We start from the raw sequence: 27,287 nt of genomic DNA on the forward strand, positions 1-27,287 counted from the left end.
CCCCCTTCCCCCTCCTCTCCCTTCTTCCCCCCTCCTCTTTCTCTCTTTGATGTTGTTGTTTGTTCCTTTTTTGAGACTGGGTTTCTCTATATAGCCCTGGCTGTCCTAGAACTCCATCTGTAGACCAGGCTGGCCTCTAACTCAGAAATCAGCTTGCCTCTGCCTCCCATGTGCCCAGCACCTGGCTTGAGTCACCTCCTTTCTCAGACAGTGCATCAGATTACAGCTGCATGCTACCATGCTTCTGCAGCTGTTTGGGTTTGTTTGTTTGTTTGTTTGTTTTTTAATCTTTACCATTTTAGCCATTTTTCAATGTTTAGTCCCTTTGAGTACATAACCTTTTCTAACTCACCCTAATATACCGGACGGGTGTTGGAACGGTATAAATAATTCCCTAGAACCTTCTGGAGATTGGCCACATTCGTTTCCCAATCCTTCTTTTTTTTTTTAAGATTTATTTATTTATTTATTATATGTAAGTACCCTATAACTGTCCTCAGACAGATTTTTTAAAAATGTATTTTGTTTGCTTCTGAGCTTCTCAAGACCTGAGACATTGTGTCCTTTTATCCCCAAGTCCTCCCTGGGCACACTGCCTAAGGCTAGAGACTTTGCTAGTACTCAGGAATGTAGTGTTGATAAAATACTGTTATCTGGTAAGCTGTTTACAGCCAGTCACTGCCAACTGTCCTCATTGCTCTTCCTGGTACACCCTCCCAACTTCAGCATCATACAGAGCCTGTGCTTGCACCTTAACGCCCTCCCTCCTCTGTGTGTGTATATGTGTGTTCATGTAGGTGTATACATGCTTGTGTATGTGTGTGTGTGTGTGTGTGTGTGTTTCTGGGGTGATGGGGAAGCTGCACACACAGGCTCACTCGACGTGTGTGTGTGTGTGTCTGTCTGTCTGTCTGTCTGTCTGTCTGGGGTGATGGGAGGCTGCACACACACAGCCTCACTCGCCACCACAGGATATGTGTAGAAGTCAGAGGACAACCCCTGCGTGTTGCACTTCACCTTCTGCTTGTTTGGTTTGAGACAGGTCTCTTGTTTCACTGTGCCAGGCTAGCTGGCCTGCACACTTCCCCTTCCAGGGACTCTTGCCTGCCCATCTCTCATCTCACCCTAGGAGTGCTGCCATTACAGGCACTCACTATGGCTTCCACCTTTATGTGGGCTCTAGGGCTTGGAACATGGGTCCCCATGCTTACACAGCAAACTCTTTCCCCACTGTGCCCTCTCACCATCCCTGGAAGCTCTTCTTGAGGATTTGCCTCAGTTCCCAGAGTCAGGATGGCGAGACACTGAGCAACCATGAAGGTGGTGCCCTACAAACCTGCACTGTCCACACTGAACTGATCACCCTCCGGGCTTGCGCTCTCGATCCCAGCAGTCGGGGTCCCATACTAAAGAGGGAAACTCCCCACCTGTTTGTCTGAGGCTGAGATTCAAATGAGTTCATATCTGCAGCGTGCTGGACACAGCCGCTAAGAGCCAACGCAGTGAGATGTGAGAGGAAAATGCAGGGGCTTGGGCAGCCAAGGACCATTTGGTTTGCACCTGGGAGATGCTGGAGGGAAGAGGCTGGATTTGGGGGCTTCCTTGTGTGTAGGAAGATACTAAGGAGTCAGCCCAAGCCTGAGCCGCTCACTATTGCAAGTCACGCTGTGCTGGCTGTGCTGACAGGCTTCCGTGCTGCGGTCTGGGGAGGCTTGACTTGTTTGCAGTGTTTTAGGATCGAAACGGCTGGATGTATCTAAAACCCTGCACTCAGGAGGCTTTGGCAGGGGTTCAAGGCCTCCTTACCTGCAGAGTGAAACCCTGAACATCTAAGGTTCATCCCCAGCGCCCCAAAACAAGCAAGCAGGCTGGGTAGTGGTGGCACACAACCTTAATTCCAGCACTTGGAAGGCAGAGGCAGGTGGAACTATGAGTTTAAGGCCAGCCTGGTCTACATAAGGAGTTCCAACACAGCACACAGCCAGGGCTACACAGCAAACCTATCTCAAATAAATAAATAAATAAATAAATAAATAAATAAAGCAAGGATGTAAAGGGAGGGAGGGATGGAGGAGGGAAGGGAGAGGGAGAGAGAGAGAGAGAGAGAGAGAGAGAGAGAGAGAGAGAGAGAGCACGCAGGTGTCCAGGACTCCATGCATGGAGCTTGGCTTTGCTGGTTTGCAGCTTTGTCTTTGTTGGGGAAGACATTAGAGGATGACAGCCTGGGGCTGCATTATCTTTGTGAGTTTGTTTTACATCTAAAGAGCATTTTGCTTTTATCTATATTTGTGCCTCCTAGTCTCTGCATTTTATGTGAAGAAAATGGGTTTCATGGATATGTAGAGCAGGAAGAGTTGGGGTCCAGAGAGAAGGCTCACCTGTTAGGAGCACTTGTTTTTACAGGGTGTGGGACTGGGTACCAGAAGTTTTCCATGGAGATCTCTGTCCAGGCCAGGTAGGAAGGTTCCCGAGAAGGGAAGTGAGTCCAGACAGAGAGACAAGTCTCTGCCACGCCTTCCAGGTCGCTCCATAACGGAGCCTCTCTGAACTGAGTCAAGTCAGGCTTAGCCGATGAGAAGCCGACTATCCAGTGAGGAGTGCAGCGGGACCTCGGGTGGCTCTTCGGGAGAGAAGATCTCTTCCCAAGTGTTACATACACCTCTTGGAACAAAAGACTCAGATGAAGGAATAGTTCTCACATACCTTTAATTCCCTGCATGGATTTATATACAGTTCTGGGGGTGATTCAGGGTTTGACAGCAGGCACCTCTCACTGGCTTAGACTGAGAGTTTGGGGGAAACCTTATTTGCATGTAGGAAGGCTTGGTGCTGTTCCTACCCACGCCTCTCCTGTGGGAGCTATGGGGGCAGTAACTTCGACAGGAGCCAGGGGTCCAGGAGACATGGTCAACACCTGCCATCCCATGTAGGTGAATTATCACCACCGAGTCCCAGGTCCCTCGACTGGAAACCAGGCTGTCTGCGCATAGACCGTTGCCCCACACCTGGGTTCAGTTCCGGCATCCATATGGCTGCTCACAACCAACCGTCTGTGACTCAGGATCTAATCCCCTCTCCTGCTCTCTGGAGGGACTAGGCATGAGCATGGTGCACAGACACACATGAAGGCCAAAGACTCACACACAGGGATAAACGAGAGTTGAATGAATCTCGGTGGTATACACTGTAATTCTAGCACTGAAGATACTGAGGCAGGGGGCTTGTGAATGTGAGTGAGACTACATAGTGAGACCTTGTTTTTGTTGTTTTGTTTGTTTTGTCTTTTTAAGCATCAGTATACTGGCTGTGTTAGGCGATTTGAGGGAACGTGGGGCAAGCTCTCAGTTCCACCATAGATCAGGGGCAGCAGCACTGTCTCCACCCTAACTTGTCACTGCCTGCCCAGGGTCACACTGCTGAGGACAAACAGGACCTGAGACTTTTGATGTTACGTCTCGAGCTTTTCCGATTTCCAGTTGTGCTCCAGAGAGTCAGCAGAGCTCTCAACCCCCACCCCCACCCCCACCCCCCACCCATCACACCGAAGAGAATGTCTTCAGTGAAAACATTAGCAAGTTCCATGTGTGCGGTGCTTCTCAGAAGGTCTAGGGAGACTCCTCTGCTGGGCAGGGACAGAGGCAGCAAAGAACATGCATGTCACTGAAGTAGATAAGACGGAATCTACTTCAAGGCCAGTCTAACATCAGAACTGTTTATGAAAAGGCTGTAGCTGTCACGGATTACCAGAAAGGGTCTGATAGTTTGAGAGCATCTACCTCACTAAGCCCCTAAGCCTAGGGGTTAACAACATCAGGCCACCAGTAACAACTGGACTTTCTCCATCTAATTTGAGGATGCCTTAAGACCTGGTAGGTCCGTGGACAACAAGAAGTCCCCCAGGTTCATCAGAGGAAATCAAGAATTATCTAGAGCTGAGTGTGTTGGCACAGGCCTTTAATTCCAGCACTCAGAAGACTGAGGCAGGCAAAACTCTGTGAGTTCAAGGTCAGTCTGGTCCTCAGAGTAAGTTCCAGAAGAGCTAGACTACATAAAGAGACTTTGTCTCAAAACCAACCAACCAAGCATCTAGGGGGCCTGGAAAATATGATCAAGAGAATTTGCTCCTCTTATATATAGATTAGTTCCAGTTCCCACATGGTGATTCATAACCACTATAATTCCAGTTCCAGGGGATCTGACACCTTCTTCTACTTGCCCAGCTCCAGTCCAGTAAGAAAGACCATGTCTCAAAAACAAAAGTGATTCATTCACCAGGCAGTGGTGGCTCACACCTTTGATCCCAACACTTGGGAGGCAGAGGCAGGCAGATTTCTGAGTTCAGGGCCAGCCTGGTCTACAGAGTGAGTTCCAGGACAGCCATGGCTTACATAGAGAAACCCTGTGATTGATTCCTGAGGGACACCTCAAGTTGACTTGTACACACACATACACACACACACATATACCAGCACATCCACATAAACTATAAGTAAGAACCATTGAGAAAGCAAACAAAAGGTGTTTGCCTTGTGAATGGAGATGTCGAAGTGGGCAGTACACTGGACTTGTGGAGGGCAGAGCCCTGCCTGGGTGGTTCAGGATAGCCGCGTGTTGGTAGGGCCTGGCTTGCTCAGGGGACGGGTGACTCCTTTGTAACATTAGGAACATTTATTGACATCCCTGTGCCATGAGCCCAGTGCTTTTTGGACATGACCTCATTCACTCTTCATGACCTCCTTAGATGGTCTCTTACTTAGGGTTTTATAGCTGTGAAGAGACACTATAACCATGACTACTCCTATAACGGGAAACATTAATTAGGGCTGGCTTACAGTTCCAGAGGTTCAGCCCCTTATCTCATGGCAAGAAGCACCATGCTTCATGCAAGCTGACATGGAGGAGCTGAGAGTTAGTTCTACATCTCAATCTGCAGGAGACTGCCTCACAAGGCCTACGTAGAGCATATGAGACCTCAAAGCCCAACTCCATAGTCACACACCTCCTCCTCCGACAAGGCCACACCTCCCAACAGTGCCACTCCCCATGGACCAAGTATTCAGATAACTGAGTCTTTGGGGGCTGTGCCTATTCAGATCATCACAGATGGGTGCATGGGTCCCTTCTGGACTTAGCACAAGTTCACAGGTAGAGATAACAGACCGGGGGTGGGGGGGTGGGGGGGGATTGAAGTATTTTTCTCAGTCCTGTGGTGAGGTAGCAGGGCTGATAACATCAAGCCCATTTGCTCCAAAGCCCCTTTACAAAGGGCAGCTGAGCTAGTCCTTAAAGGAAGGGCTGTGGTGACGAACAATGTCCTGGGTCCAGCAGTGCCAGCTGTAGCTGTATGTTTTAAATTATTTCTGAGACATTTCCGGGTGTCTGTTTCCTCGCCCAGTACATGCAGGGGACATCTTTCTCATCAAGTGGTGACAGAGATGGTTTTGAGTAGGGCACAAGGAGCATTCTTGGTATTATTAGAAACTAATGGGAGGGGCACTGGGATGTGGCTCCGTTGGTAGAGCGTTTGCCTCACATGCACAGAGCCCTGTGTTTAATCCTCAACGCCACAGAGCCAGGTGTGGTGGTGACAGCTGCCATCCCAGCACTGGGGAGGTGAAGGCAGGAAAACCAGAAATTCAGGGTCATCTTCAGCTACATAGTGACTCTGAAGCCAAGGACGGTGGCTCGAAGAAAAATCAAGGAGAAATAGATGGCTTGCCCAACTCCAGGCCCAGGAAGCTCGCAGACTGTGGTGGGGGGAGACAGTTGGACTAGAACATAGGCTGGTGCGCTAAGTGAGTGGGAAAGGAGAATGGGCTTGGGAGCCAGAGGCCAGGCCACTGAGACCCCTGAGAAGCACATGCAGTGAAGCGCTCTGCCAAGTTCCCAAATGGCAGGTGTGTGCACTTTGTTGATCTATGGAAATGTGTTGGGGGCAGGTGGGTGCGGAGAGAATGCAAAATAGACTCTCCAGACAGACAGCTGTGCAAACACAGCTCTGTTTGGTTCAGGTGAGAGATCAGAGACGCCTGCGCTGCTTGCAGAGCCCTCAACACTTAGTTATCTTCTGTAAATTCCCACCCTGACGAAGACCCGAGTCAACTGGAGGTCGTCGGATTCTTTGGGGCAGCTGAGTCACTGCAGGTTCTTTGTGTTAGGTTTGGGGACAGTCCCCAGGGGCTGGTTCTCTCCTTCTATTCTGGGTCCCAGAGACCAGCTCAGCTCAGCCCAGGCCACCAGCATTGGCAGCCAAGCACCTTTACCCTTTTGGCTTTTTTGGTTGGCTTTTGCTTTGTTTTGACTGAGCCTCACTGTAGTTGAAGCTCATGATATCGACCGGGATCACCTGATGTGTGGCGCATGCCTGACTCCTTAGTTTGCTTTGAATTGAGATTTTTATTCCGATGTAGTTGATCCTCGGCTTTGCTGGTTCTGTATTTGCAAATCTGATCTGTAACTAACATTGCTTATGTGGTTGTTCTCATACATGCATAAAGCAGAAAAAAAAAAACAAACAAAAACCCTGAATGGGAACCCCCAAAGCATGCATTTCTAGCTGAGAAAAAAAACCCAACAGGACATTTGTATCATGTATCACAGGATGGCCCCAAACTCATTATGTGGCTGAGGATGTCCTTGACCTCCCTAATCTGCCCTGAGTGCTGAGAATCCAGGCATACCCCACCACACACAGTTTTTACCCTACTGGGGCTCGAACTCAGGGCTTTGTGTACACTACTGGGCAAACATTCTACCAACTGAAATATATCCCCAACCCAGATTTATTTTTTAAAATTCCCTCTCGGGGCGGGCTGGAGAGATGGTTTATCAGCTAAGAGCATTTGCTGCCCTTGCAGTTCCCAGCACCCGCGTGCTCATTCTCAACTGTGTGTGTGACCCTGGTTTGTCACCTTCTGGCCTCTGTGGGCACTGCACAGATAATTAGTTAATCTAAAATAAATGTGTTCACTTAAGAAGTTGTATGGCTACTACCATTCCTGCAGTTTCTTTGGTAATGGGAGACTCATAGCCGGGTTTGAGTTGTTTGTTCATCCCTCCACGTCCCCTGGTCTCTTTCAGAACGCCCAGGAGAACCATGGGCTGGCTGTGCCCACCCCGTCTGTCCCAGAAGATTTTGCAGACAAAGAAGTGGGAGGTAAGAGAACTCTGATCTTGTGGCTTCCTTTCCTCCCTGCTGGGGCCCTGAAGTTAAAACAAAATAAAACAAGCAAGCAAACATCTCCATTTCCCCCAGCTGGAGGCAAAGTCAGCGTCCAGCACCTCTTAGCTACTACTGGTCAAGGTGGGTGAGAACAGCAGGCCAGGGAGATGCAGAGAGCCGAGGTTGGCGAACACCCATTTTAGAGAGTGGTGAGAGCGGGGAGGGCCCGGGTCACAGCAGGATAGAAGGCAGCAGGAAGACCTGGGTCAGACAAACCTATCTCTGAGTCTATAAGCTATAGGCTGACTAGCTCTGTCCCCAGGACACTTGCCCTGCTTGAGAAGAGCAGTGCTAACTCTAGAGGACTCAATGTATGGGATGGATGTGAGCCACTTGGTGAAATCAGGCTGGTGACACCCCTTGTGACTCTGAGCAAAGGTTCCTGAGAACTGCGGTGGCTCAGTCACCGCTTCCCACCCTCTCCCCCTCTGCAGCTCCTAAAGGCAGCTCCTTAGCGAACCAGGCAGGTTTTCACCCCGGGGATCTGCTCTGCAGCCCACTCTTACTACCCCTCTGCTCCGAGGTCACCTTCCCAGTGGGCCTTCCTAATTAAACAGCACCTTTTAACACCCCTCCCCTGCTGTTTTTCTTACTGCCTTCCCCAGGGTAATGATTGACTAGTGTATGGAATTATCGGGTTGACCCCTTATGGAGTAAGCTTCAGAGGCGGAGTTTAGAGCAAGTGGAGGAGTGTGTAGAGGCCAGAGGTCAACATCACCTAGCAGGAGCAAGGCCCTGGATTTGATCCCTAGCACAGAACAAAGCAAGGCTAGGATCCCTCTGCTGCTTTTGTTTGTTGCTGTCAGGACACAGCGTGGGGGTTCCATTTCAGGTCCCCAGCATCACATAGCTGGGAGCAGACTCTCTCCTAAGCACTCTGAGGAGGGAAAAGGGAAAAAACGAGCATGGCAGAGGGAGGCGGACTCTTCGGGGACTGGGGTGCAGAAGAGGGGCGTGTGGCTGCTGTCCATCTCTGTAGCGGCACTGTCCCGGGTACCTTCCTTCCTCCCCACCATCCTCAGCCCAAACACTCCGCAGGGGTTCTAAACTCTGCAATGGGTTTCGGTAGACTTGGGTCTCCCAAAAGCGAGAGTTATCTATTTGTGCAGACTGCTTCCTCCTGTCAGCACCCAGGGCTGCTCCAGGACCCCAAGTGGGAAGCCCCTCATTAATATAAGAAGGTGTCCTGACAGCTCAGGACATAGCAGCCATTGCTGCTTCTTCAGCCGGCTTTAAGATGAAAGGGCTGGACACTAGCTAGCCCTTCAGGCACAGGTACACTAGTGTTTCCCCTGGTCAACCCCTCTCCCTGTGCCAGGCACAGAGGCCGGCTTTGTGCAGGAAAGATGGCTCAGCAGATAAGGTAAGCTACCAAATCTGAGCTGAGTTGAGTGTCCAGAGCCCACACGGTGCGAAGAGGGGGCTTAATTCCCCTAAGTCCTCAGCCCACTACAAGTATACCATAGTACCTGCCCTCCTTAGACACACACATTAAAGAAACAGAAACAGCAACAGCGTTAAACCACAGAGGGGTGGAGACTGGCTCAACTCCATGTCTCTGCCTCCCCTTCTTTCAGGTACCAGCACACTAGTGAATGGCAACCTCCGACTGTACAGCTCTGTGGGAGACCTGAGGCCGGCATGCTACGATCTGGACTCATCCATTCCCCCACCTCCCCCAGGCCCAGCCCCGGGGCCACCGCAGGACATTTCACAGCCTCCAGGGGAGTCCCCTCCACCACCCCCTCCTTCTGTTCCTCCTCCTCCTCCCCCTCCCCTGCTGGTGGAACCCCCACCCCCACCCAGCACAGCCCCCCCTCCACCCCCACCATTAGACATCTTATCCCCACCATCCACACCCACCCCTCCTGACTTCATCCCCCCTGCCCCACCGTCAGCTTTTCTAAGCCCCCCTCCACCCTCTTTGCCAGCCCCAGGACCCCCAGCTCCAGTCTCTCTGCACACAACTGGAACTCATCTCTTCCCACCTGGGGCTATTACCAAGTGGAAATCAGAAGTAGCGCTCAATGGCAGGCACCCAGAGGACTCCAGAACCAGTCCCCCCAAAAGCCCTGCTGAACTAAAGAGGAGCCCCCTAGGGCCTAGCCCAGAGCCCCACCTCACCTTCCCCAGGTCACCGAAGGTGCCTCCCCCAACCCCAGTCAGGACCTCATCTATCCCCGTTCAGGAAGCACCCTGCGCTTCTCCAGAGGAGGAGGAAGCCACCCAGAAGACCTCCGCCCCCAGCCCGCTGCCTCCCAGCTTCAACGTCCGCCCTGCATCTCAGGTTTACCCAGACAGGGCCCTGGAGCCAGAGCAGCCCAGAGAGCCCAGGCCTGAGACACCAGGCAGCCCAAGGCTCAGGCAGTCTGAACCCCAGACAAATGGACAAGCTGGAGCCCCGCCCCCAGCCCCGCCCCCAGCCCCTCCCTTGCCTCCACCGGCTCCCCCACTCCCTCCACCAGCACCCTCCCTGCCCCCAGCTGCTCCTCCTCTGCCCTCTACTGAGCTGGCAGCCCCTCCATCTTCTGGATTTATGAAGACCTCCAAATCCAACTCACCTGCTCTCAAACCCAAGCCCAAACCCCCCAGTGTGGAGGACACAGCCTCGTCAGAACCCGTTGACTGGAGAGACCCCCGGCAGATGGAGAAGCTTCGAAGTGAGCTGTCAGCCTATCTCTGTGGGACCAGGAAAGAGGATCGGTCACTCAGCCACCGGCCAGTCCCAACTGTGGCCTTGAAGGACAAGGAGAACAATAAGGGCACCAGCCTGTCAGAGGAGGCAGCTCCTACCAGCCTGCCTGAGAAGGTACACCCCTGCATTCCTGAGAAGAGCCCCTCCAGCAGCAGCCTGCCAGAGAGAGAAGCCACCAGCAGCCTGGTCCTACCCCCTGTGGATTACATCCCCCAGGATACTCCAGCCCCCAGTGTCAGGCAGATCCGGAATGAGCTAGAGGCTCGGTTTGCCTCCTCAGCTGAGAAAGAAGCCAAGCCCAGCTTAGCATCTCTGCCCCCCAAGCCCAGGCTGGAAGGGGGAAGAACCTTTGAAAATGGGACTGATAATGGCAGATTCCATAAGCCTGCCACCAAGAATCCACCCCAGCCATCTACCACCCCTCTGCCCACCACAGTACTCCAGTCCAAAGTTGTACCTGGTCCAGCAACATCACCCAAGGTCACACCTGGGCCAGCCACACCGTTCAAGCCTACACCAGGGCAGGCCATACTACCTAAGGCCACACCTGGCCTAACCTTACCACTCAAGCCTACACCTGAGCAGACCACATCGCCCAAGAACACTCCTGGGCAGGCCACACCACCCAAGGACACACCTGGGCAGGCCATAACACCCAAGGACACACCTGGGCAGGACACACCACCCAAGGACACATCCGAGCAAGCAACGGTACTCAAGAATGCACCTGAGCTGTCCACCCCATCATCTCAACTGATGGCAGAGAAGGACCTTGCCTCTGTGAGGCAGAGAGAAAAGCCAGAATCTCAAGAAAACCCAGTGGCTACCCAACTGTCCACAAATGGCACCCTCTCTCCTCCAGCTCTCCCACCAAAGATGTCTACCGGTGGAGAAGAGGCACCATTTCTCTACAGACCCCATCGCAGCCAGAATAGCCACAGCCGAGGGGTTGCTGTAGTGACTCCCACTCGGGCCAGAGGGGAGGCTACAGACTCAGGGGATGTAGTGGATGAAAAGGAGCTACAAAACCATCCGGCCAAATCTCTCACATCAGGCCAGCCAGCTGATCAACTCCTCAGACACCCGGTGACTGGGGAAGTGGTGGAGCAGGGCTCCCCAATGGCCCTGCTCCTTGCAGCCAGACAGAGGGCACAGAAGACTAGGACTGGAGGGACTGCGATTGGACGGTCCTCTTTGCCAGGGAGTCTCCGTGACCATAGCAACCAACCAGAGGCCAGCTCTGATAGCATCTTTTACAGAGGTAGCCGGCCCAATTCCTTCATTGTGGTCCCTAAGGTGCCCAGTGAGACAGAGGACTCCCATCTGACCTCAGCACGGCCCACGGGGCCCAGTCATTGGAAGCCCCAGCAGGGACCAGACACACAAGGCTCAGAGCCTACCTACAGGCATGGGTGGACCAAGGCTGAAACCCCAGCCCCTGTGGCCCGGGAAAGACCAGCTCCCTCAAACTTACCCCAGGGCCGCGCCCTTCCCAAGTCTTTCTCTTCCCCGCCCTCTCCTTCCTACAAGAGGGAAGAAGAGGAGGAGGAGTTCAGCTTTGATATCATTCCTCCGCCGCCAGAGTTCAGCAACGATCCTGAGCCTCCGGCCCCTGGGCAGCAGCATCAGGGTCGTCGCGGGTCCCCACCCAGGAACAACTTCTCTGACTTGGGGCAGTCCTGGGGCCCCAATCCGACTCCTGGCTTCTCGCGCTTCCGGGGGACTCAATACCCGGAGTCCGGGGGCCTAGATCGCTTCTCAGGCAGCGGACGATCGCTCATCAAGAAACGCCTGTATGTCGGGGAGTCCCATCGCAACCCCGGGATGCCCCGTGGCTCTACTGGCCGCAGCCTGAGCTCCCCTAACTGCTTCGGACCTCAGCCAGGAGGACCTGAGATGCGACGGGTCAACTCTGCGGGCCGCGCAGCCCCCGGAGGTCTGCACGCAAGGAGGCTGTCGCTGGAGGGCGCCCGAGGTGCCACCGAGGTCAAGTTCAAGGCGCCCGGTGGTGGCGGTGGTAGTAGCAGCAAAGCTGGGGACTATGGCTTTGTCCCTGCCAAAGGCAGCAGGTGAGCTGGGTTCTCTTAAGATGGAAGGATCTCTGGGGGTGCGGTGAACAGAGCTAACGCCAAGGCCTCGGGCCATCGCCTGTGACTTACTAAGAGAGGAAGGCTCAGATCTCTCAAGAGAGGTTGGCTAGTGCCTTCCTTCCCTGCACGCTTCTTCACCCACCTCGTCCTCTGGAGTTTCAGGACTTCAAATCAGTATAGAGGAAAGGGAGACCTAGTGGCCCGGGGTGGAAAGACAGACCCAGACCCAGGCTGAGAGCACAGGAGTTTGAGTGAACAGAGGGTACCAAAAGGGTGTTCTGTGGTTCCACTCTGGAGGTCAGGAATTCAGCACATCACATTCTAAGGTGTTCTGCCCTGGGGGAGGGCGGGTAGAGTGAGGACCAACCAGCTGTGTGTGAGCTTCACCTCTCTGCTCTCCACTCCTTCTCCTTCCAGGTCGCCTCACGGCAACACCCACTATGGAAGCCCCATCAATACATTCACCGTGAGGCCTGGGACCCGCCATCCCATCTCCTATGCCTACCCTGGGACCCATCGGAAAGCCACTTCCTGAGCCATGCGGTTCAGTCAGCTGACTTCTAGGGGTTGGATCTGGGCAGTTGTTTTGCAGGGGTGGGGGTGGGAGGTCGCACAAGGTATTATAGGTCCTGGCTCAGACACAGCTGAGAGCCTTTGTTCTGGAAGGCAGACAGATGGATGTAGCAGAGGACTGTGGACGACAGAAAGGTGTCTTTGAAAGCACCAAGGGACAGCTTGGCTGGGGACTGCTGGCGGGTGGGGGTGGGGGTGGGGGAGCTTGGTGGGCCCTGTTTCTGCTATCTGGTGCTGTCTGTGTTAGCAAGGAGGATTGAAACCCATGGAGGTGACAGCTTGCCTGTCAGAGCCTCACAAAGGATGGTGTTGGCTGTCTTTAACCTCTGCCTGTTACACTGGACAGGTAATGGCTGGCCTTCCTAGCCACTTGGAGATGAGTTCAGACCATTTGCACAACACAGGGCTCTGCCTCAGGAGCCTTATGTACCTGCCAGGGCCAAGCAGGGCCATTACCCCATGGCACTTACTCACGAGGAAGCCTTGAGAAGTCTGGGTTGGGAGATGGAGGATGAAGGCTTGCTTTTCCATTCAGGCCCATGAAGTCCTGGTTCAAGGGATTGGGCCCAAGGAACATGGAGATGGGTCTTGGAAGGTCAAGGTAGCCTGCTAGAGCCAGTTCAGAACAGGGGAGACTTGTCAATAGGGTGACCATTTGTCCTCTGCCTGGATGGTCCAGGGTTATATCAGTGAACTGGAATATATGTGTATATATTCTAATATGCGTCCTGGTTTGTGTGTTGTGTTAACTACAACAGGAACAATAAGGGGCTGGTGAGATGGCTCAGTGGGTAAGAGCACCCGACTGCTCTTCCAAAGGTCCAGAGTTCAAATCCCAGCAACCACATGGTGGCTCACAACCATCTGTAACAAGATCTGGCGCCCTCTTCTGGAGTGTCTGAAGACAGCTACAGTGTACTTACATATAATAAATAAATAAATCAAAAAAAAAAAAGAAAAAACAGGAACAATAAAGGGGAGTGGTTGGGCCTGGGACCAGGTCCAGGCAGATGGGAAAGGAAGAACAGAGTGGTCTGCCTCAGGTGAGCAAGGGCAGACAAGAGGAAGTCCCCTCTGGGGGCTTGGTGACCTGTGGTCCCAGCTGCAGTGCCAGGTGGCTGGAACAGCAGGTGAGCCACTTCAGGTAAAGACTGTGCAGAGATGCTGGCACCGGGAGGCTCGGGCTGGCCAGCCGGCTGACAGCTTCTCTGTGCTCACAGAGCCAAGCCCATCAACACAGCCCTGGTCTATAAATGGGTTTTCTCTAAGTAGGGTTTTAGAAGAGTTTGACAATTCATCTGCTGCGTCAAGAAGAAGTAGAGTAGGGTGTGGTCTCCCAGCGATGGCGTGCTCTGGGGTGGGTGGGGAAGGGCTTGGTCTCACTCAGCATGGGAAATAAACAGCCAGTTTGGACTGGTCCCTGCTCTGCAGCTGTAGGTTGGTGACTTAAATCTACCCAGGCATCATGAAGGCTAGCAGTGCTCACCTGGACGGTGCCAGGCACAGGGGCCAGGCCCAGAGGTCAAGCAACTGTCTTCAAGCAAGTCTCTCTGATTGCCTGAACCTCAGATTCTTTTCCTGGGTAGTAACCATACCTCATCAATGCCGAAGAATGGAGACAGCCATGTGTTCCTTCTGGGACAGCACTGACAATGTGGTTTCTGTCTAAAGCCTGGCGTGGTGCCACGGACCTATAATCCCAGCACTGAGAAAATGCAGGCACAAGCATACAGTCCGAGGCCATCCTTGGCTATGTGAAACCCCATCTCAAACTGAAACAAACCAACAAAAACCACAGGAGCTGGGAACAGAAGTGAAAATAATTAGTTTAGAAGTGGCGCGGATGCCAGGCTAGGCACGGATGCCAGGTTAGGCACGGAGGCCACCGCAGCGGGGGGCTGGCCCAGCAGGTAAAGCATAAGGACTTGAACTCAGCCCCAGGCAGGAGGGATGGCTCCCCGGGAAGGGCTTGCCTTGTAAACAAATCCCCAGCCCACATAAAACGCTATGCTTGGAGCCTGCTTGGAATCCTGGCATGGAGGGAGACGGGAATCTGGCCACAACACTCCAGCTCTAAGTTTTAAGACCCAGGTCAATGAGGGAACCTATCTCAAGCTAGACGACCTTCCTGAGGGTTATGCCTTAGGCTGCCCTCCATCTCTCCCTCCCTCCCTCCCCCCCCTCTATCTCTCTCTTTCTCTTTCTCTCTCTCTCTCTCTCTCTCTCTCTCACACACACACACACACACACAGATAAAAAGGGGTACACACAAGCCAGTGTGGTAGTGAACACCTTTTTTTTTTTTTTTTTTGGTTTTTCGAGACAGGGTTTCTCTGTGTAGCCCTGGCTGTCCTGGAACTCACTCTGTAGACCAGGCTGGCCTCGAACTCAGAGATCCGCCTGCCTCTGCCTCCCGAGTGCTGGGATTAAAGGCGTGTGCCACCACGCCCGGCTGTGAACACCTTTAAAGGTGGATCTCTGTGAGTTCAAGGCTAGCCTGGTCTACATAGCAAATTTCAAGACAGATAGGACTGTCTTAGTTATTAAAGAAAAAAAAAAAAAAAAGAGGAGCACGCAGAAATGTTAAATATTATTATTATTATTAATGTCAGTGAAATGGCCCAGGGGTAAAGCAGGCTTGCTGGTCTGGCAGCCTGAGTTCAGACTCGGGGATCTGCATGGAGGGAGGTGAGAACTGACTCCAGGAGGTTATCCTCTGGTTTCTACATGTTTTCCCTGCTCACAGGCACAAAATAAATTAAAACACAAAATACACCTTTGATCCCAGCACCTGAGAGGCAGAGAGCCCTGGAGGTGAAGTAGAGGGATCATGGGGGTTAACCCAGGATAAGGACCCCACAGTTGCTGCTTTATTCCCCACCCCACCCCCACCTCTCGTAGCCCAGACCGACTACAAATTGCTATGTATCAAGACTGGCCTTAAACTCTCCAATCCTCCTGCCTGAACCTTCAAGAGTGCTGGACACCACCATGCCCAGCTCTACAGTTCTATTTATTCCTTTTAACTTTGTAGTACTGAGACTTGAACCCAGGGCCTCCTGCATGCTAGGCATGTGCTCTACGGTTGAGCTATCCCCACCCCCCGGCCCCCGCCCCTCCTAACGAGCTGTGTGCTTGCATTTCCACTAGCTGGTCTGAAAATGATGGGTCTGGACTTCAGCTGCGTGTGTCTGACTCTTCGCTGGGTCCTTGCCTGAGTCCTCGAGAGCTTCCCATCACAAAGATAACCATTTTTACACGTCAATCCTGTCCCTCCACACATCCCTCATCCCCATCCTTCAGGCTGAAACCTCCCGACACTTCCATAACCCTGACCGTTGGGAAAGTTTGCTCACTCTCTGGTTGCTTAGGACAGTCCTCTAACATTTACTGGGGTGTTAAGTCTCCCGTTTGCATTGCAGCAGTGAGGAAATCAAGCCTCCAACGCAGGAATCAAGTTGCTCCAAATAGCTGACCTGACTCACACCCTCGCCCTCCTGTTTCCTCACAGCTGCCTGTCTTCAAGCTGTGACCATTCCCTCTGGCTCAGCCTTTCCCAAGGGCTCCCACCCACCCACATTCCTTCCATTCAGCCAGCACGGTGGGATCAGGGAGGAAAACAGGAAAAAGCAGCTCTACTGCTAATAAGTGGGGAGCTGAGGTTGGCTCTAGTGCACCGGGGTCTGGTTGGCCACACCTTAGTTTCGGAAGCCATACTGTGTGAACCTAGCCCCCGTGAGCTAGCCTGGCTTAGAGCAGCAAGGATATGTCCCAAGGATGGTTGTGTTTGGAGCCCGGGGCCTGGCTTCCCTCAGCAGAAAAGATGGCTCCCACATCTGCTCCCCCCTCCCCCTTCAGACAGGGTTTCTTATAACCCAGGCTGAGCATGAACTTGCTATGAAGCAGAGGACAGCCTTGAACTCCCAATCGACCTGTCTCAACCTCCCGATGCTGGATGCCAAATGCCCACATCTGTTTTATTGATTTATTGATTGGTTTTATTTTTGTAGTACTGGGTATTAAACCCAGTAGGACAGGTAATTTTTGGAGCCAAGGGGGTGAGGGCTGAGCTGCCAAGCAAACTTGTCCTGACCTGCCAACCCCACCTGCCTACCCTCTGAAACTGTGGTCCCTTTCATCTCTACAGCTCAAGGGTGGGGCCGGCTTCCCACCATTAGTCAGCTGGCCCGGATGCGTTGAGACCAGGGCCTCCTCCAGTACCTCCTTCCAAAGGCCCTGGGCCGCCAGGCACTGCGGAATTGCTTTGGGACCTCTTCAGTTGCCTTTTAAGCAGGAAGGTTGGTCCTGTGGGACGGGGGACTCTTGGTAATTTGGGGACTGGAGCTGTGCTGGGGAAGGAGGGTCACCATTGCCTGCTTGTCCCATTCAAACACTTGACAAAGGTATGTGCCCTTTGTCCTAAGTGGCCTGACCTAGGCGCTGGGCTGTTGTACTTTGGTGACATCTCTCAGGCATTTACTGCTGCTCTTTACCTGCTCTTCACGTCCACTTTCACCTGATTCCCAGGTTGAACGGTTGAAAGAAGGAGAGTGAATGTAGCCCCATGCATTTGCTCTGCTGTCCTAGCTGCGCCCTTCGAGCATGCCCGAATCCGTCAGCAGGTGGCGCGCTCACCGCTGCCGGCACTTCCCCCAGCACAGATTAAGTTCTGAGTTCAGATTTACATCCAAGGGTTGTTGGTTGACCTGGCTTCTCCTGGGTATGGGATGCACTGGAGTTCTTGTGAAGATAAGCTCCCGAGGCTTATTTCTAACCGGTTCCCAAGGATGGCAGGTACACATCTGAGAACTGTCTGCTCAGTTCTCTCAGCAGATAATCACATTCGGCTCCCTGTGAAGAAACTACAGTCCCCTGCAGTGCAAGTGACCTGTCCCAGGCCACACAGCTGGAAGGAGGCAGGAACCACCTCCCGATCTGCCCTCTGCCTCCAAGGCAGTGTGGTGTGTGTAGGTGTGTCTGCACCTGTCCAGATTCTTGTTCCAAGAAAGACAGAAGAGGGAAAGGGGAAGCCGGAGAGTAATTCCTTGGTATCCAAAATGTTCAGAGGCATTTTCAATCCCATAGGTGTCAGTTCACACGGTGGACTCCATATGGACCGTCACCACGTCCATGCACCAAAGACACACTTTGTGGTACTGGGGGGTGGATGCTGGGGCCGTACTTGCTTGGTGTGGGCAAGTGCTCTCTCACTGAGCTACACTCCTTGCCTGAAGCCCTCACACCTCCAGAGGCCAGAAGTGCCCCTGCTGATCTCACTGGAGTCTCTCCCTTGAGAGCTGCTGTCCCACCCAAGGCCACGCCCCCCACTGTTGACCAGTCCTTTTCCTTAGTCCCAGAGGACCATGGCAGCTCAGGACCCCGTTCACTGCAAGCATAGGCAGCCTCTCTCTGCTCTCCTTCTCTCCTTCCCTGTACAGTTCTAGGGCACTTCCACAGGGCTCCCTTACGCATAAGTCTGTCCCAAGGTCTCTTGCAACACACACCTCTCACAGACACACTCACATGCAAAAATTTTACCAGCCTTGTATACACAGCAAGAGTCCCAGGCTATACAGTGAGACTCTATCTGAAAGGTAAGTAAATAAGTAAAAATAAGAAACCATACAGAGGGCTGGAGAGATGGCTCGGTGGGTAAGAGCACTGACTGCTTTTCCAAAGGTCCTGAGTTCAAATTCCAGCAACCACATGGTGGCTCACAACCATCCGCAACAAAAATCTGATGCCCTCTTCTGGAGTGTCTGAAGACAGCTACAGTGCACACACATATAACAAATAAATGGATAAATTAAAAAAAAAAAAAAAAGAAAGAAAAAAAAAGCCATACAGAGCTTTGAAGGCTTTGAAATCGTCTCCTGGAGCACTCAGGGAATTTAAACCATTCTGGGAAGGAAGGCATGTTCTAGCTTGGAGGAGGTCTCTGCTACTTGGACTTTGTTTCCAGCAGTTTCTTGTTGGCACCTGGACACAGACAGCCCTGGGGTTAGACTTAAGTTCAGTGCTCCTTGTGTTGGGGTTGACCTTGGTCCCCAATAGGGCAGTGGCAATGTCTGGAGACGCGGTTTTGCTGACACTGGGAGGAAAAGATTACCAGCGTTCACTACACAGAGGCCAGGGGTACTAAGTAGGTCAAGATGCACAGGGCCATTCCCAGAACTCAGCTACAAATGTCAGCAGCATTGAGGACGAGATACCCTACACTTGGGACTGGAGAAATGGCTTAGTGGGTAAAGGTGCTTGCCACCAAACCTGCTAACACAGGCTAGCCTAGAACGACAGTAGCTGAGGATAACCCTGAATTTCTGCCTCCACCTTCTAAGATCTGAGTTAGACACCTGGTTTATGCACTGCTGGGGAGTGGACCTGGGCCCTTGTTCATGCTAAAGAAGAATTCTACTAACCAGATCTTACCTTCAGCTACTTTTTTTTAAAAAGATTTATTTTATGTGCGTGAGTGTTTTTGCCTGCTTGTATGTATGTGGACTGTGTGCATGCAGTGCCTGAACTGACCAGAAGAGGGCGTCTGGCCTCTGGATGGTGAATTCAGGATGATTTTGAGCCATCAAGTGGATGCTGGGAACCATACAGCCCAGGCAAACTGTTCCAAGACAGGGTGTTACTAAACCCACAGAGATCCCCTGACCTACCTTCCTCATACTTGGGTCTTGCACTATAGGCAACTTTAGCTTCCAGAGTACTGGGACTAAAGGAATTTATCACCCGACTTGGCTTCTGCAGTAAACCTCCCACCCTCCCACATTGATGCAGTATGGCTGGAGGTGTCTGGGGACCCTAGCACACCCAAGTCTTGCCAGGTAGAACACCATACATGTCACATGTATGATGACATCACACATGCAGTGATCCCCATTACCATGATGCACACATGTCTGAGAGAGTGAGTGGGGACTGGAAAGGCTGGGTCACCACACTGAGAGAAACATGCTCTTTGCCTGAGCATGGCTTAAGATCGCAGTGGAGAGTCTCAGCCTGTCAGCCCTTCAAGTCACCTAGCTGGTTTCTCTCCTTGGACGCTCACAAGGTTAGGCCTGGAGAGTAGAGGTGACCCCAGCTCCCACCCTCACCCCAATGACTCCCACAGCTCTGCCTTGAACACCAGCTGGCAACTTGGTCATTTGTTTTTATGTGGCCAGCTGATGTCATCTCACATCTATCAACTTCCTAGCTGAACTGAGAGTCTGTCTAGCTAAGCCTGCTCCTGCCTCGGAGCCCTTAACCCAAAAGTTATTTTCTCAGCTATTTGGTCTAGCTTCAAATGTCACCCTCCTGGAGCAGACCAGCCTTCCCTAACCAGCCCATAGAACCCACTAACCTTGTTCCTGCATATCTACTCTCAATACCCACCTGGATGAGTTTTCCTTAGCAGTTACCACCATCTGTGACACACACTGCATTTGTTTGTTTGTTTGTTTGTTCCAGGCCTGCTCCTGATTTCCATACTGAATTATTCATGACCATCCTCCACTGGCTTGGTGGTGTGTGTTTCTTTGCTTTAACAGTGCTTTGACACAAATTCTTGTTACATAACTCTGGCTGGTTGATACTCACTATGCATCCCAGGTTGGTCTCAATCTTGGCAGTTTGAAAAATCTTCCTGCCTCGGCTTCCTAGGTGTGGTAATTAAAGGTGTGCACCCTCGAGCTTGACTCTATCTTCTTTCTTCCTTCCTTCCTTCCTTCCTTCCTTTCTTTCTTCCTTTCTTTCTTTCTTTCATTAGTTTTTTTTTTTGAGGGGGGGAGCAATCCTCCCACCACTGACTTTGGAATGTTAGGGTTACCACAGGCTCTGAACTCTACTTATTTTTTTTAGACAGGGTTTCTCTGTATCGCCCTGGCTGTCCTGGAACTCACTCTGTAGACCAGGCTGGCCTCAAACTCAGAAATCCACCTGCCTCTGCCTCCCGAGTGCTGGGATTAAAGGCATGCACCACCACGCCCAGCCTAATAGACCTTTGCTGAAACCCGGGAATGAACTCTACTTTTTAAAAAAGGATTTTTTTAAACTTTACCTGTCTGTGTGTGTCTGTGTGTATAATCTCCCATGTGTGTGTCTACGTGTGTAATCTCACATGCATGCATGTGCATGTGTCTGTGTGTGTAACCTCACAGGTGTGCAGAGGCTCAGAGAGGCCAGAAGACACTGAATCCTCTGGAACTAGAGTTGTGAGCCTTGGTTGTAACCGGGTGCTGGGAAGCTAACACATGTCCTCTGCGAGAGCAGCAAGTTCTCTTAACTGCTGAGCCGTCTCTCTAGCCCTCTCTGTTTTTTAATTCCATATATTTTGTGATTTACTGTTTTTGTTCTAAAGTGCCTTTAAAGCTAGGTGGTGGTGGTGCACACCTTTAGTCCCCAGCACCTGGGAGGCAGAGGCAAGCAGATCTCAGTGAGTTTGAGGCTAGCCTGGTCTACAGAGTGAATTCCTGAATAGCCAGGGTTGTTACACAGAGAAACCCTGCCTCAACCCTGACCAAATAAAGTGTGTTTATTATCTAATAAAAAGCATGAAAATACTTATTATTATTGAATAACAAGAAGCCTGTTTATTAGATATATGTTTCTGAGGCCTTCCTATCAGGACTGCCAGCAGAAAATTGAAACATGTAGTCATGTGACACATGTGCACATAGACCACCATATATACACTCGTGCATGCACGCCATCATATATACATGTGCAGAGAGAGAGAGAGAGAGAGAGAGAGAGAAAGAAGGAAGGAAGGAAGGAAGGAAGGAAGGAAGGAAGGAAGGAAGGAAGGAAGGAAGGAAGGAAGGAAGGAAGGACGAACGAACCGAGAATGCTCTACGAGGCTTAACTTTTCCTGATATTCTGCTTCTTCCTTCCTGGTTCATTTACATAAACCCAACTAGAAAACTTGCCCACCAAGTGTCCCCTGGTCACTGGGTACAGTGCCACCCACCTGTGTGTGAACCAGCACTTGGGAGCTGGAGGCAGGAGGACAGGAAGTCCTAGGCTACCTTTGGCTGTACGTGTTGAGAAATGGCGTCTCATCTTCCAGCCCCTGCCTCCCAGGCACTGAGTTTTCAGAACAAGGCTATCCCGTATGTTCAAGGCCAACCTGGGCTACATGAGACCTTGTCTTGGGTAAAAAAGAAGCTGCTCCTAAGTGAACCCCATGAGAGTGAGGCTGGGAAGACTGAATGTCTTGTTTCCTTCTTACCAAGTCCTAACTCGACCTCAGAATAATGTCAGCAGAGTGGTGGTAAAGTAACAGCCCCACGGGGGCTGCTGAGACCACGCGGAGGGTAAGAGTGATAGCTGCTCTTGCAAAGTACCCAGCACCCATGTTACAAAGGGGTCCATGGGGTCTGACATTCTCTCCTGGATTCTGTGGGCCCTACACACACACAGAGCACAGATAGATAGACAGGCGAGATACCCAAACATAAAATAATAATAATAAAGAAACTTTTTAAAATTAAAATGGGTGGCCCAAACCTTTAACCCCAGCACACTCGGGAGGCAGAGGCAAGTGGATCCCTGAGTTCGAGGCCAGCCTGGTCTTCAGGTTCCAGGACAGCCAGGGCTACACAGAGAAACCCTGTCTCAATAAAGAAATGACAGGGGCTGGAGAAATGGCTCAGTGGTTAAGAGCACCGACTGCTCTTCCAACGGTCCTGAGTTCAAATCCCAGCAACCACATGGTGGCTTACAACCATCCGTAATGAGACCTGATGCCCTCTTCTGGTGCATCTGAAGACAGCTACAGTGATTCTTTTTGTTTTTGTTTTTGTTTGTTTTGTTTTGTTGTTTTTTGGGTTTTGGTGGTTTGTTTTGTTTTGTTTTGTTTTTTTGGTTTTGGTTTTTTGAGACAGGGTTTCTCTGTGTAGCCCTGGCTGTCCTGGAACTCACTGTGTAGACCAGGCTGGCCTTGAACTCAGAAATCTGCCTGCCTCTGCCTCCCGAGTGCTGGGATTAAAGGTGTGTGCCACCACGCCCGGCACTCTGCTTGATTCTTTAGCCATCAGGGAAGGAAAGGACAGACCCTGGCTCTGGAGAGGAGGTGGCACGGCCTAGGGAGCAGGGGGATCTATCTCACCCTGTGGGAAGGCTGAGTTTCTGAAGTGGCTGTCTTCACACTTGTTTACACCAGGGTGCTTCCTGGCCAGAATGACAGGCAGTTGCCTGGCATTCCAGGGAAGGTGAGAACCCCGCGCTCAGGGAACATCCTGGCTCACTCCTGAATAGGCTGTCCACTAGAGATGCTATCTCAAACATTGCTCTGTGGGAACATTCTCTCATTATCTCATTAAGCACAATACAAAACGCTTCTGAAAACTGCCATTCACTTATCAGATTGGCAGGAATGTTTGGCTGCAGTGTGGGAAACCAGGTTTTGGGGTTTTGGTTTGTTCTTTTTTTTTTTTCTCCTGGCGGAAGGCTATTTGGCAACAACCACTGTCTTAAGCCACTCAGATTGCTGGGACAGAGCTCCACCCATGGAGACTCACGGACATGAGAAACTTTAAAGCAACAACCACCACAAACAGGCCCTGAGGTTTTGAAGCCTGAAAACTAGCACTGAGACTAGAGGCACTCATCCATGGAGAGTCTTTGCTGCTCAGTCCAGACCCCAGCACCTCAGTTCAAGTAGCTCACAGTGCCTATGACTCTGCTCCAAGGTCACTGATGCCTGCTTCTGGCCTCGGCAGGCACGTGCATGCACACAGATGCTCGAAAGCGCCTGCTCGCATGTACACACACACACACACACACACACACACACACACACACGAGTTTGCACGGTGATGATGTCAGCTCCAGGTAGGTGAATACAATGACAGCAGGCCACCCTAGCAGTGTTTGCTGACAAGAGCTCAAGTTCTGTGCATGCCAGGCAGTCCATTAGGATAAGGCATGTCGGGATGCTCTGCATCCATTCACATAAGCCAATAAGGATGCTGCTTATGTACCCGGAATGACCTCCAAGAAATAGTGAGGTGTGCACATGTGTGTCAGGGGGAGGGGCAGGTGTGTGTAATAAGCCAGGAATGTTGGTATAACCCCTGAAAGTCCAACCTTTGGGATACTGAGACAGGAGGATTTCTGTGAGCTGGAGGCCAGCCTGGACCAGATAGTGAACTAAGCAGTACTTTCTAAGCATGCTCAGTTTGGGATCAGTTCAGTAAGAAGCGATAAACTGAGTGTGTGTTGGGGGAGGGCATTTGTTATAGTCTGCTCTCAGGAGCCCGAGGCAGGCTTGTGTCACTTTGAGGTCAGCCTGGGTTATATAATGAGTTCAGGACAACACAGGTGACATAGTGAGACTTTGCCTCAACCCACCCAGCCACCCTAAAAAGGAGGAGGAGGACAGGGGAATCTCAGACACATTTTGGGGACGCTTAGGTCAAGGGTATGGGACATGTTTAATCGGCTAGGGTGACGGGCAGGAATGCCTGTGGACATCCTCAGCCTGCACCATAAAGGAAGGGACACAGGGAAGGTACATTAATACAGGAGTGTGCTCTCAGGGTGCCAGCCTCCACCCCGCCTAGCAACTGACCTCATGCAAGCTGCTTAGCTTCAAAGCCCATTTCCTGCTGTACTAAGAAATGAAGTGCCGTACTGTAACCTGGGAGGACTGTACTTCACTCCTGGGCTGAGAGCGAGGAGTGAGATTTGGCCTGTTTACATGCTCTCCCCAGTGCCCTGCATCCTGGGGCCCAGGAGACAGTGTAGTGGGTAAAGGCATTGCCTATCAGAACTGATAACCCGTCGGGCAGTGGTGACGCACGCCTTTAATCCCAGGACTTGGGAGGCAGAGGCAGGTGGATCTGTGTGAGTTCAAAGCCAGCTTGGTCTACACAGTGAGTTCCAGGACAACCAGGGCAAAGGAAAAAAACCCTTTTTAAAAAAAAAAAAAAAAAAAAAAAAAGGCAACAGAACTAAAATACAACAAGGCCATCTTGGGCCAGGTGCAGGCCTACCTCTGTAATCCCTGCACTTAGGAGGTGCAGGAGGGTCCTCAGCTCAAAGCCATCATCCATAGCAGCTCTGAGGACACCAGAATCACAAACAAAACAAAAACTACATTTCTGATCAAAATGTAAACTCCATGGTGAGGCCAGAAAGCTCTCAGGTCTGTTTGCAGCCTCACCGCAACTGCCATACTTAGTCTGAGCCACTCAGGGTATCCTGTGTCCTCTCCTCCCTGCCTGCTCCTCTGTCCTTCCCTCCCTCTCTCCTCCCATCACTTCCTTTGACTTGGTCATCTTGAATGTCCAATGCAATTGTCACCAGCCCCAGGCCCAGAAAGAGACTGCCCCCTCCTCTGAGATGTCAGGTTCTGTAGCATGTGTCTACAGGTGTCACCATACGCCACACAGATGAGCCCACACTTGTCTGTGACAACCGGAACAGGGAACACTCGACTGCCCTGGGATCAGGCCATGGGAAGACACTGGCTCCTACCAGCAGACCAGCAAACGTTCCCTGGTCTCAGGCCACTGCATGGTGAAGAGGCAGGCACTTGCTCAGTGGGAGTGTGAACTGGCAGATTCAGAACTGGGTGACCTGCTTAGCAGGCGTGTGCAGCAAAGCAACACACACACACACACACACAGATTAACTGAATGGACACACAAAAGAGCTGGGAGGAGGGGTGCTGTTGACAAAATGGCTCTGTACTTAAGGAGAGCATTTGTTGCTCTTACAGAGGGGCCAGGTTCAGCTCCCAGCACCCTCTTGGTGGTTCACAAGCATCTGGAACTCCAGTTCTCGGGGATCTGCTGCCCCCTCCTGAACTCTGTGGGTCCTACACACAGGTGGTGCACATATGTGCATACAAGCAAAGCACTCATGCATAAAATGAAACAGATGGGTCCTCAAAATGGAAAAGGGACATGCAGAGCTCGCTCTTCCAGAAAATACAAGTTTCATTCCCAGCATCCACATCAGACAGCTTACCGACTGCCTCCATCTCCAACTCCAGGGGATCTGGCGCCCTCTGCTGGCTTCAGTGGGTACCAGTCTCTCATGCATATACAGTTCCACTCAATTCTCTCTCTCTCTCTCTCTCTCTCTCTCTAAAAGAAAAGAAAAAATTCTTTTTTATTTATTTTGAGACAGAATGTCTCTAAATAGCCCTAGCTATTCTGGAATTCCCTATGTAGACTAGGCTAGCCTTGAACTCACAGAGATCTGTCTGCCTTTGCCTCCCAAATGATGCCTCGCTAAAACTAAATCTTTAAAAAAAAAAAAAAAAAAAAAAGGGCGGGGCCTAGTGATGCACACCTCACCTTAAGTCGTAGTACTTGAGAGGCAGAGACAGGCAGATCTCTGAGTTTGAGACCAGCCTGGTCTACAGAGCAAGTTCTGTGATATCCAGGGCTACATCGAGAAACTCTGTCTTGAAAAACAAATAAACAACACCCCCCCCCAACCCCAAGCAGAAGGCGTAAAGGCCCCGTCCGTCACCCAACAAGTCACAAGGATGAGCGCAGAAAGAACAGGACTATAGAGCCTTGAATCAGAAATTCTTTATTATTGGCACGGAGGACACACTAACCACTAGGAGAAAGTACTGTTTATACAGTATCTATCCCGTTATAAAAGGGTATATTTACATGTGTGTTTGGTACATAAAAACCATACTGACTCATCAGGAGCCTCGGGGGAAAGGCTGGAGAGCCTGGGGTGGGAGAGGGAGGTGCGCGTTATGTCTTCTGTCTTCTGTGCTGAATTCATACATCATCTGTTCACGAGTCAATAAAACAGCTTCTAACAAAGATGGAACAATGACGTGAGCAAACTAGAAAGGACCTAAACCATAAGCACCAGGAGGGGAAATTCCTTGCTCTGGTTTCCAGGGCCGGAAGCGTCCATGACAAATCTGTACCTGCAGGCTGGTTCCTCTCCCCAGACTGGCAGCTGGGGCTGTGCATGCTGCTGGTCAGAGACTTAAGCACTCGCTTCCGGGTGACCCTGAGTGGAAACAGAAGAATGATAAACCTGTCACCAGGAAAACTCAGAGGTGGCAATAAACGACAAGGCTCAGGTTCTTCTTGTTCCTACAAAGACACTGGGAAGAGCCTCCGAGAGGCCCCTGCTGTGCCCTGGGCATTCCTCTGGGCTGGGGGTGTCCCTGTGGTAGAGAGCGTGCCCAGCAGGGCACTGGGCCCCGGGGCATTTGGAGAGCCTGGGACCCTCAGGATAAAGGGGTGTGCTTCTTCCCAGCACCACATGGGAGGCCTCATCCGCTCCAGCTGCCCTTTCCTGGGATCGTCCTGATTTACTGATGTGGAAGTGACAAAAATGCCCCAACCCACCCCCAGCCTGGTATAATCAGGTTTTACAAGGGCAAGGTCTCCTTACAACTGACTCTATACTGGCTCCACAGAGATGGGACAAGAGCCCTAGGCCCAAGGAGGACTTGATCTCACTCCTCTCAGGCTAACTCCAAGCTGCACTCTATTGCCCTCCTCTCCTCCCTCTGCCTACCCTCCCTCCTCCCTCTGCCTACCCTCCCTCCTCCCTCTGCCTGTCCTCCCCTCCTCNCTCTGCCTGTCCTCCCCTCCTCCCTCTGCCTACCCTCCCCTCCTCCCTCTGCCTACCCTCCCTCCTCCCTCTGCCTGTCCTCCCCTCCTCCCTCTGCCTGTCCTCCCCTCCTCCCTCTGCCTGTCCTCCCCTCCTCCCTCTGCCTGTCCTCCCC

The 27,287-nt window shown here is 51.8% G+C and overlaps 2 protein-coding genes across 2 annotated transcripts in view; one reads left to right on the plus strand and one right to left on the minus strand.

Moving 5' to 3' along the window:
• Positions 1-13,300, plus strand: part of C17H6orf132 (chromosome 17 C6orf132 homolog) — a 36,496-nt gene extending 23,196 nt beyond the window's left edge. The window contains exons 3-5 of the mRNA XM_021149317.2: positions 7,081-7,156; positions 8,800-11,986; positions 12,425-13,300. Of these exons, the coding sequence (XP_021004976.1) occupies positions 7,081-7,156; positions 8,800-11,986; positions 12,425-12,542 (3,381 nt within the window). The 3' untranslated portion in view covers positions 12,543-13,300. The remainder of the gene's footprint in view (positions 1-7,080; positions 7,157-8,799; positions 11,987-12,424) is intronic.
• A 12,807-nt stretch (positions 13,301-26,107) lies between these two features.
• Taf8 (TATA-box binding protein associated factor 8) overlaps positions 26,108-27,287 on the minus strand; it is an 18,476-nt gene continuing 17,296 nt past the window's right edge. Inside the window, exon 8 of the mRNA XM_021186344.2 lies at positions 26,108-26,560. Coding sequence (XP_021042003.1) covers positions 26,537-26,560 — 24 coding nt within the window. The 3' untranslated portion in view covers positions 26,108-26,536. The remainder of the gene's footprint in view (positions 26,561-27,287) is intronic.

This window comes from Mus caroli, chromosome 17 (genome assembly GCF_900094665.2).
Source record: "Mus caroli chromosome 17, CAROLI_EIJ_v1.1, whole genome shotgun sequence".
Taxonomy (NCBI): Eukaryota; Metazoa; Chordata; class Mammalia; order Rodentia; family Muridae; genus Mus; species Mus caroli.